Genomic DNA, 11507 nt, shown 5'->3' with positions numbered 1-11507 from the left:
ATTGACAATTAAATACCATTTTTGTCATTGTTCTCGATAGGGGGTGGGGGTGACTGTGTGTGTGTGTGTGTGTGGGGGGGGTACTGATCACTTTATTGTGTGATTGTCCAGCTGCTGGGTCCTTTGTCCTTTTCAATTCAATTGTCGTTCTTTTAAAGTGGGCGCGTCACCTTTGATCTGAAAATTTTATATTTGATTCTATGGGTTTTTCTTTCATAATTTGTGTCGGGGGTTCTCTGGACAATTGTATAACATTTTGCAATTGAAGTACACCTTTCCGACAAATGCCAAAAAAAAAAAAAAAAAAAATTGGGATAAAGGTGCGTCGGGGGTTTTGTAATTTTGTTATTTATTTGGGCCAAGGCGCCGTTTAGACGGCTAGCTAGAGATCTCTATAGAAAATAGAATAATATAAAAGATAATATAAAATAAATATAAAAAAAAAAATATATGAAACAAACTAAAGCTTACCTCTGTTTATTTTTTAAGGTTTCTTGGAATATAGATATTTTTGTAAAATCAGCATCTCTCGGATTCAACCTCCAGAGACAGCTGTGTGAAGAGCGATTCTTCGAAATAGCTGATCTGCAATTTGTTAGAAGATTTCAACACCTTCCAAGCCCTTCTTCGGGATTCTGCCAACAAATCTTCCGTAATTTCCCACATGATTTTCGCTGACTTTGTTTGATTCGAAAAATCTGAAGTCGTGGGAGAATCTATTTAATTTAAAAAAAAAAAAAGTCTGTGTGAACTGTAATCGGAACTTGTTTCCTCACAACCTTGGTGGGTGGTCATCTTCCTCCCTCCCCACTTCTCTTACTTATTTTTATTTTTACCCAAAAAAAATAAACAAGAAAACTGGTAACATTTTAAGGGAACATAAATGTAACGCCCATTATCTGAAAGTAAATCTGCAGCGGAAAACATAACTCAAAAATACAACTTAAATACAAAAAAAAAATATTTATATATAAAAGAGGGACAGAACCAGAAAAAAAGTAAAACACACAAATGAAATAAGATATTTTAAATTAATTGCCGCCGAGTTGGAGACAAAAATAAAAAAAAAACAGTTGCACGTGACCGGTGACGGGAACAGGCTGGACAAAAAAATAACAAAAACAAAATATATAAACATATATATAAGTATATATATAAAAAAAAAAACAAAAACAACAAAGAAAAAATAAACAAAATAAACATTTAGATTAGATCAGTGGCAGGCGCAAAAGTTCATTCAGAAATAATCAGATTAAATCAAGGGTTGAGAACAGCAGGATACCCTGGAAAAAAGGGAAAGAGGTATAATATTTATATAATATTTTGTTTTTAGAGAAAATGCAGCTTATAAGACTAGTTTTTTACATTATAATTCAAAAGGCAAAGTATTATTTTAAAGAAAATATTATTTTATTAAAAATCAAACTTTTTTCTACCTATTTTTAAAGAAATATTTCATAATAAACACGATTTCATATATATTTCTTAAAAAATAATTATTAATTAATCCAAAACTAGGTTTATGATATTTGAATTTATTTCTAAATGTATAATTCCACTTAAAAATCTAATAAATCATTTTTTTTAAATATAAATTTAACTTCAAAATCTAAAATGATTTTTTTAAATAAATAAAAAGCAAAAAAATACATTAATACTATTAATTTTTATACAATAATTTATTAAAGTATTTTTTTAGCTACTTTATTTACTTTACTAAACTTTAAATAAAAATATTTCTTTCAAAAACCCATTTTTTAAAGTTTTTCAACTTAAGATTTCTTTAAAAAAAGGCTCAAAGTAATAATATCTAGATTTTAATGCCAATAATACCTCCAAGAAATAGTAATTAAACACATTTTCAATTAAAAACAGTACATAAACTCCTTGAACCATAAAATAAAAATCAAATACTCAAAAAAAACCCATATACCCGATAAGAAATTTTAAAGGGTTGGCTCTAAAAGGGAAACCCAAAGGAATTTCAACATTTCTCATAGAAAGACATAATTTTCAATTTAATAAAGGTCAGGCCAATAAAAACCTATCAAAACTGAAGATAGATGCGTTACGTGCACCTGAAAAAGGGTTTCGCGCCGAAAGAGACGGCTACATAGGCCTAGAAAGAGAAGGCAATAGGAGAAGACTACGCACGATGCATGCAAAGTAGGGGGGAAAAGAGAAAGAGAAGGCGCTAAGATATTTTCAAAAAGATGCTACTATGAATGGATTCTTCTGCATAGTCTCATGTGCCTCAATCCCGTGACTCTTCTCTAGAGAAGAAAGAGATGGAGAGAGAGGGTGAAAGAGAAAGGGTGAGGAACATCATAAAATTGGGTGTGATAACCATCTCTAAATGGGGGCATCTCCTCTTCCCCTCTCCTGGTCATATTAAATTGTTGAATCAAAAGTCCAGTCCCGAAGAATGGAAAATGGAAAGAGGAGTCTTCTCCACTCTTCCAGACAAATCGGAGCACGTACACGACAAGAAAAAACCCACAGAGTCCGAAATTAATGACAATTGCTGATTGTGTGCGATAAAAAAAAAAATACAAAAAAAAATATATAAGTCCAGGGATTCGGGATAGGTTTTAAGGGATATCCAGAAGACTCAGACTCCGTTTTCTTCTCATATCCAGAATGAGAAAAAAAAGAGTATAGGTGCGCACCGCGTAGATCCCATTTTAGAGATTAAATCAGAGAACCCCTCTCGGGTTCATGTCATAAAAATTGCTGCGACACCGAGAGGGGACAACTGACCAAAAAAACAAAAAAAAAAAAAGGTTAAAAAACACTGAGAGAATTATTATTCCGCAGGTCGTAAAGTATCTGAACAAGTCTATAAATGCCCGAGTAATTCTTCTGCAATTAAAACCTCCTGCCAGACCATTAAAATAGGGGTAACCATGGCGTATGCGCGATTTCTGTGGGAAAATAATATGATATCTCAAACCCCCTTCCCCTTCCCCCTCCCAGAAAGAAAACCACTCTTTTTTTAATTTTCATTTCATTTGTTTTGTTTTCTATTTAAAAAAAAAAAAAAAGAATTTATTTTTGGACTACATTAAAAAGCTAAAAAATTGATAAGAGGTGTATATATCGTATATATAATATATATCGTATAAATCGTATACGATATAGATCGTAATAGATCTATTATCACAGCATCGTAATACAAGGCATAGTTACAATATTTTAGAATAGTTCGGGAATGTGACACAAAATAATAAATAATACAATTGTGGCTCTTAAAGACTAAACTGACAAAAAAAATTTAATGTAATAATTTTTAAAAATAATATTTTTAAAAAATTAAGATTTGTGAATTATTTCATATTCGGTTGTCATATCATAGCCTGTTGTGGAATAATTCCATAAATGTGATTCATGATTGCGTAATAAATAGTTTTTCGATGTTTTTTTAATAAATTAAGGATGTTTTTTTTTTAAGGATGTTGTTTTTAAGGATTTAAATTTGTAAAATGGAATGTGAGCCTCGTGTTTTATGCGGAATGGTGTTGAGAGGAAATGTGACTGGTTCTATTCTTCGGCTTTGTCTGCGTTTTCAGTATCTTGCGGATACTCTTCAGGTATCTAACGAATTTGAACTTCACAAAGAGAGCATCCTTCGCCAGCTGATCGTAGTGGAGATTGGGCGGCATCATCTCCGCCCCCCCCGCGGCCAAGGTCGCCTGCCGATGCAACTGGACCAGCGGTGTTTTGAACTTTTGCAATTTTCGTTCCATCAGCTGGCGGGTCATGGGTCGTCGCAACTTATGACCGGCAGGGACGTGGGCGGGGTACAACCGATTTGTGGCATTAATGGCCATTTCGACGTTGCAGAGAGCACGGCGGGCGGAGGCGCGCAGGCGCTCCAGATCGGCGGACATCACGCTCTCCGCCTGCAGGTTGGCGTAGTCCCAGTGCAGTTTCGCGTGCCGCAGGTAGCTGAAGGCGCCCACGTAGAGCTGAAGGTCGCGGTGCACGTGACGCAGTTTTAACTGTAATTAAAAAAATATATATATAAATTAATTAAAATAAATAATTAATTAAATATAATTATTTTTTAATTCTAAATAGTCTAAAAAAAAAAATACTTTTATAATTCTCTAAAATACCCTGATATCTAGAACACCCTTGAAACCCTATCTATATGACATAGAGACCCCCCCACAAGGGCATTTGTTGGGTGGAGAAAGGGGGGGGGGTGGTGGTGGTTCAATTGTTTTTGGGTTGACTGAACGGCGTCGACTGCGCTGCCTGAAAGTGAAAAGCCAGCTTGCTCTGCTTTGCTCTCTGCCTTTACGCTCTCACTCTCTCTCTGTGCCAAGCTCCACTGCTCTCCCCCTTGGAGGCTTCGTTTCGTGAGCTTCGTGACGTAGTCGTCGTCATCGTACGTTTGGCGTTCGTCTCACTCGTTTCATTCATACACATGAAGTGTAGGCTCTCTCTCTCTCTCTCTTCCACTCTAGGCCTCCCTCGCTTGGGTGGGCTTGGGGATTGCGCCGCTCCTCCACCCCCAACACTATGCCGCCCCCCCCTTGACTGTTGCGTTTTTTGGGGGAATCCACAGCTCGGTTCGCTTCGTTGGCATGAATCACGTATGCGCCCCGTATGCCGTCGCGCGCCGCTCTCTCTATTTTCGCCGCGAGTGTGTCATTTACCGTAAATGAGCGTTGAAAACTCAAACATATCACATCGTTAAACACCGCCCCCTCCCCCCAATCCCAACATTTCAACCCTATCAATTTTCTCACATATTTTTTTTTCTCATATTTTTGTTATTGTTGTTTTTGTTTGTAGTGCGAATATGCCGCAAGTTTTTTAGTGACGTCAAAAGGCCGCTGTTTCCCAGTATCGAACACCGAGTCAGCATTATTTGTTTTTGTTTTTATTTATTTTATTTGTTTTTTTTTTTTTTGCCGAAGTCAAGCCGAGCCGCGTGCCTAAAAATAGACTTCTTCTATCAGTCGTAGGTCTTGGCACCTTGTCATCGGATCGGATACGATCGGAAATGGGTACCGTTTCTTTTTTCTCTTTCTTTCCCTTTCCCCTCACTCCCCACCCTTCTCATTACTTCACGGCTCTGCTGCGATCGGCGCCGACTGAGAGATGTCAACAATTAGTTGGCGTAATCGCCGATTGACGCAGAGCCGGGACGCGGATTCTGGCCAATATTGACACACATCCCCCCGGCCGGAAAGATTCCCAGCTTAGATGCAGAGAGGGAAATAGTTGGGGATATTTGATAAGTCATTTTAAGGGATTTTTTGATGGGAAAATAATTTTACACACCGCAAAAAAAAAATATAGCAATTATAAAAAATTAAATAAAAATTATAATAAAATAAAAAATATCAAAGCCTGAAGAAAATTAACCAAAACAATGTATTTTCTTCTAAAATAAGTATCATAAAAATCACAATTCCAAGTCCAGTATCTTAAAAAACTGGTTGAAAAAAAGAAACAAAATGTATTAAAAAATTTTATCCTTAAAAAATATGTATATGTGAAAAAACTACTAACTTAGTAACTAGTAATAATAGTTAAATTCCCCACTTTAAAACTAAAACTTCAAAGGAAAAACACTTAAATATTACAATTAAATTTCTCAAAAACTCCGCAACTATATCACTATTACTCCCAAACATAAAAAAAAAACAAAAAACTTTCCATTTCCCCGAAAACTCCACAAATTAGCCAAAATGAATAATAATTATATACATATTTTATGCAAATTTAACCAAAATGATTCGCTAACTCATTTTCTGGCTGTGTAAACAGCAAAGATCGGGTATTTTTCCCCCAAAAAACTTGTGACGACAATTGAGAAATTTCAGCGAAAGCCGGGCTTCGCCGCCTCTCATCGCCATGATTGATTGAGTGATTGAATGACTGAATGACTGACTGATAGAGTGGACTATGCTTGACTGAAATGGCCAATAAACCAGGTAGATAGTGAACTTTGTTTTCAAGACTTGAGTCTTGTCTTTAGTTTTCTAGCTGACTTGAGATGAGTTTGCTAATTCCGGAAAGACTCCGCTCTCTTTTTAAATTTAATTATTTTATTTTTTTATTTGAGAAGCCCAAAGTTCACTCGTTTCTCGATCGAATAAGTCACCTTGTCGCAAGTACTGCTGGCTTAGCCCCTAAACTCCATGAATACTTCCACTTTTTGCTTCCACATTCCAAAGACCATACCTATTTTAAATATATATATATATATTTTTTTTTTGATATTATTCATGGGGCTTATCGGTCTAGTGGGTTTTTCCCAACCCCTACACTCATTTCCCATGAATGCGACACTCAATTCCCCAACTATTTCCGAATTCCCTTCCGCTTCTAGACTTCCAGTTGAAAAAAATCAATTAGCTGGAAACTTGATACATTGGGGCTATAATGTGGTCTATAATGGTCTATAATGTGGTCTATAATATGGTCTATAATTCAGATATATCGCGCTCCTTGGTGTTTGCTTGTCAGAAGTGTGCGCCGCCTGAGTTCCTTCTGTTTGTTTATTAAATTAGCCATCAGATTGCTATTTTTCATTATTATTTTTTTTTTTTGATCCGAAAACGATAATAAAACGTGATCGCCGATCGCGCGCGCCTTTAATTTGCTCTTAATTTTAATATTGTTATGCCATCAGTAGCTAAATATTTTTTTCTTAAATATTTTTTTTTCTAATTTTTTTTTTTTAATTTTTTTCTGGACTGTCGTGCTTGGTTATTTTTTTATATTTATTTTTTTGTTTGTTAATGGGGCGTCCCGAATTGCTCAGAAAAAATGCTGACGAATCGTAGCGAGGTGCGGTCCATGAGTTAGTCACAAAATCGTTCAACTTTATGTGCCATTTTTATGTTGAAAAAAAATAGAGTTAATTTTTAATTAAAAATAAATATACAATGGTTCGTTTTTTTTTTTTTTGTATTTGCATTTTTAAGAGTAACTTTTAGAGCCACTCTCGCTGTCGGCTGGCACGATTCCTCGGACTCGGACTCGGACTCGGACTGGAAACTCATATGACCGCAACGCGGGCATTTAAAACTTGTGACGGTCTGTTTGCACCTACGCAGGTGAGCACGTGACCCCCCCTTTTTTCTCACCTCTCCTCGCCAGGTAGGAGCCGCCCCCTGGCAACAGGAGAAGCTCTCTTAAATCGCTTTTCTTAATCTTTAAAAATATTATTAAAAAATAAATAATAATGAAGACCAACCTGAGAACTTGTGGCATTTAATTTTGGCAAAAAATTGTATTGATTTTTGTGGAGGGCCATCCGCTCCCGCTGCTTCAGGTCGATGGCCTTGTTGTACTTCTTGGCCAGCTCCCGCTCCGAGTTGGTGGTGCGACGGTTCTTGTCGTCGTCCTGCAGGATAATCAGCTCCTTGTTGGTCTGATCGTGGAGGCCTTTAAGGATCTGCAAAGTAAAATATAAATCAAATTAAATATTAAATTAAAAATTAATAATAGTTAGAAGTATCTTACCATCCTCCGTTTCTTGTTGGTGTTGGGCCTGTGCTTGTATTTGATGTCCCTGCCGGTCCAGTTGCCGCCGCAGGTGTTTTCCCAGTCCAGGACCTCCAGGCTGGCGTTTAGTTCCGTTTGGAACCGACACCGGAAACTGCAATTGGGATGATGGCGCTTATGGAGGCGCTTCTGTGGCACTTCCGGTGTACTTCCGGCCATCAGTGCCACCTCCTCGGCACTGTTACTGCCCGCTGAGGTGTCCTGCAGGGGGGCACCGGCCACGCCCCTCAAGCCACCACCACCACCGAAGTCGCCACCGCCGAAGTGCATTTGGAGGCACATTATGGTGACGAAAGCCAGGAGCGACCAGGAACTCCTCGGTCGACGTCGGGATATCCGCAGCTGCGACAGCGGTGGTGGCGGCTGGGGTTCCGGTTCCGGTTCCGTTATTGCCCGTGCGATGGCCGTTTTGATGCTGCTACCGGTGCTGCTTCTGCTTCTGCCGACGTCGAGCGGACAGGCAGCTGTCGTCTGGGGGAGGGGAGAGGAGGGGAAGAAAATTAGTTAATTAATTAATTGAAGTTGGGGAATTATTTAAAAATTATTTGATAATAATTCTAAAATAATAAATATAATATTTAATAAATAATAATAATATTGGTAATAAATAATATTTAATAAAATAAAATTTTAATAAATATTTAATATGTTAATAGATATTTTCCATACTTTTTTATTTAATATTTTATGGTGTAAAATATAACAATTAATTAATAATATATTTTGTATTTTTTTAACTTATTTATTTTCTATTTTCCTTTAAAAAAATGATTTAAGATAAGTTTTAAACCTTTCATTTTATTAAAAACTAGTAAATTATTTTCTCTTTTTATCAAAAATATCACAATTTATTTTTATAAAATTATCATAAATGTATGATTTTTGATGAGATAGAAACTATTTTGAATTAATTTAAGTCCTAAAAGCACTTTTAAATATTTAAAATTGATAAATAGTTCAGCTTCTATAACTATTTTATATTTTAACTCAAATATTTAGTTCTCTATATAGTTTCCCTTTTAAAAGTTTATATTATTATTATAATTTATGACTTATTTTATTTCTTAAGTTTTGATAATAACATACCTTTAAAAAAAACCCTATTTTTAGGCTTAAGAAGGAGTTTAAAAACATCAAAAATCAATTTTTAATGTTTTTGCAAGAAATTTGATATTTTTTCCCATAGATATCCCTAAAAACTATTACAGCTAATAGAAAAAAATATAAAAAATATTTATTTCTTAATTAAAATAATTAAAAAAATATTAAACCTTATCAAAAGCCCCTATCTTCCCCGAACTTTGAACCTTCCATGTTTTTCTGCTTTTTCCCACGAACCCTCCCTTTTGGAAACTTTCTAGCCAAAGTACCCAGTGCTGGCCAAGTTTAGAATTTATGATAAGAAGTTAACTGGCCCGAGTCCGAGTCCGAGTCCGAGTCGGGTAATAACCAGTCTGAGTCTGAGTCCCAAGAGGGCATGCGTGCGAATTATAGCCAAAATGTGTGGCAGACGAGGGGGTAATTACCATAAGTCACAAAGCCACTAAACCGACTGGTTATATATTAACTTTCAACGATTCGCATAAATATATTATTATTTTGTATATTTTTTTTTTTTGGGGAGCCAATAAGAGTGAGCGAAAGGTTCGACGCGCACGTGAGACCTTAACACTGTGAGTGCGAAAGAGAGGGGGAGAGAGTGAGTGGGCGACGACGACGTCGCTGGTGTTTGGGGGATTCCCGGTACCGCTCTCGGCCATAATCGCAATTGTTTGGGGGGCCCGAAGCGTGCGTGATTTTGTTTATTGTTATCGTATTATTTTTCTTTCTTTTTTTTTCGCTCTACTATCTGGCTGACATAATTATTTAAAATTAAAAATAAATTTCTTTATTTGGCAGACTGAATCAGCTCCCTTTTGGGGGAGGGGGTGGGTCAGTTGGGGATAGTGTGGGGTAGGCCAGGAAATAGTATCTATCGGGAGATGGTCAACGAACTTGGGGCCCAAAAAACAAATCAAGGAATACTTCTTGCAAGCTTTTGTGAAATTCATGGCCAAGAACCAGGGTCTTGAGTTATCTCTACCTGTCTCTCTCTCTCTCTCGCTCTCGCTCTCTCTCTGGCCGACTTGCCGTCTTTATCGCTGACGCATCCCCCCTCGGGCAGACGGAACGTGTAAATTAATTTCACATGTTTTTTAACGATTTGCTTTATATTTATTTTGTTGTTGTTACTCGACTTTATTGGCAAAAGATTTAACAAAAAAAACATAATAATATTATTAATATTTTTTATCACAAAAAACAACAGGTGTTCTTAACAAATCTTAAATATTATTATTTAATTTTTAATTTCTTCACTTTACTTACCATTTACATAAAAATCGTTGGCTTTACAATTTTTGCATAAAATTTATTTGCAAAAATTTGTATTTATTTTTTTCTTGGCACTTCACTTGTCTTGTTTTCAGTTTTTTATTTTTTAAGGCGTTTTAATAAATAATTTAAAAAATAAAATAAAAAAAAATAATAAATTTAATCGCGAACTTTGTATGTTTTTCCTTCTTTATTTTCTTTTTTTGGCAACTCGGTTGGAAAATATAATTTATTTATTGGAAGTTTCGCGTTAAGTGGCGACGCGTTGCCTTCGACTGTTCGCTATGATTTGATTCCGAAACCGATCGAATTGTCGAAGTCGCTGCCGATTTCTCAACCCACTTGAAAAGAGCGAGAATAAAAAAAAAAAAAAAATACAAAATAACAACAAAAAAAGAGAGTGGAGTGGAGTGAGTGAAGCTCTGGGTTGGAGTGACTTTCTCGGTGGCAGTGTTTTTTTTTTCGCATTAGCTGCCCCCGAACCGAGCTCCTCCGTTACTATGAGCGGACTAATGAGGAGGCGTCGGCTCCCCCAGCAAGAGAGCCTGCTAGCCGGAGTGGGAGAGAGTGGGCAAGAGCGTCAACGGAGTGGGGGTCGGTCGGCCATTGAGTGCGAAGGCTGGAAAAAAGCACTCAAAACTTTGTAGTGAGAAAAAAGGCGAGAAAGCCACAAAAGAACAATTGTGCAGCCGGCAACAGCAGTGTCCAGAGAGGCGAAAAGAAAATTAGAGAAATGGCCAATCGGGGTCACCATTTTCGGAAAAATAAAAGTCTTTACCAAGCTACTATTAGGGGGTTTTTAGACTAAGTTTTTAGCTTTTAAACTATTTAAAAAAATTATAAAAAATAATTATTTAAAAAAATCAGCTGTTAAAAGGTCTAAGAAAATTCTAGAAAATATTCAAGCGATCGGGATCACCTTTGTCATAAATTGTAGGCTCTAAAAATGTATAATTTTCTACATTTTGACGAGAAATTTAAGAAAAGATAAGTTATCTTCTTAAATAAATAGCTTTTAAATAAAATAATTTATAAAAATATATTTAAAATAAAAAACATAATAATAAAATAATCAAGTTCCAGAAACTTTTCTTAAAGAATTCAAAGAAAATAATGCTTAGTTATGGGTTTTATTTTATATTTATAATCAAAAATCAAAGAATTTAATTAAATTCCTATTACATTATGGTGTTTTTTTATATAAAAATTATGCAGAACTGAGTGAGTTTGCACAATTTACGATAAAAATACATACATAAGTACATTTATGAATAGATTCCAAGAAATTAAAATTTTAAATTTTTTTTTAAGTCTTTAACTAAAACATATAAATAATAATTTTGTTAATATTTGTACAAGTTTTTAAATAAATAGCACAGAAACCACCCATGAATCATTTAAGCAAAATATTCTCAAATAAAAAAAGGTAATCAATTATATAGAATATCGAAAAGAAAGAATTTTTATCAAAAAAAAGTTGCCAAGTTCTTAAAAAAAGATTAAAAATTATTTCGAATAAAACACTTAATTGCCCTGTTAATTGCTGCAACAAATAAGGGAATTAAAATAGAAATAAAGTCTTAATCTGTCGGTCCTCAAGCGAC

The 11507-nt window shown here is 35.4% G+C and overlaps 1 protein-coding gene across 1 annotated transcript; it reads right to left on the bottom strand.

Moving 5' to 3' along the window:
* Window positions 1-3033: 3033 nt before the first annotated feature.
* LOC6505092 lies at window positions 3034-9955 on the bottom strand. Its single transcript, XM_032452109.2, has 4 exons — window positions 9898-9955; window positions 7489-8001; window positions 7220-7420; window positions 3034-4001 (listed from the first exon to the last, which is right to left on the bottom strand). The coding sequence occupies exons 1-4, from the start codon at window positions 9898-9900 to the stop codon at window positions 3504-3506; spliced, it is 1215 nt and encodes a 404-aa protein (XP_032308000.1). The 5' UTR covers window positions 9901-9955; the 3' UTR covers window positions 3034-3503.
* Between the last annotated feature and the right edge of the window lie 1552 nt (window positions 9956-11507).

The sequence above is a fragment of the Drosophila ananassae genome, chromosome XR (genome assembly GCF_017639315.1).
Source record: "Drosophila ananassae strain 14024-0371.13 chromosome XR, ASM1763931v2, whole genome shotgun sequence".
Classification (NCBI taxonomy): domain Eukaryota; kingdom Metazoa; phylum Arthropoda; class Insecta; order Diptera; family Drosophilidae; genus Drosophila; species Drosophila ananassae.
The sequence above is the reverse complement of the archived record's forward strand: the minus strand, read 5'-3'. Positions and strand labels throughout refer to the sequence as shown.

What these genes read in the sequence shown, in the direction of transcription:
- LOC6505092 (XM_032452109.2), bottom strand. An exon ending in CCAACAAGAAACGGAGGATG is followed by an intron (nt 7,421 to 7,488) that starts GTAAGATACTTC and finishes TTTACTTTGCAG; the next exon opens with ATCCTTAAAGGCCTCCACGA. An exon ending in TAAATGCCACAAGTTCTCAG is followed by an intron (nt 4,002 to 7,219) that starts GTTGGTCTTCAT and finishes TTTTAATTACAG; the next exon opens with TTAAAACTGCGTCACGTGCA.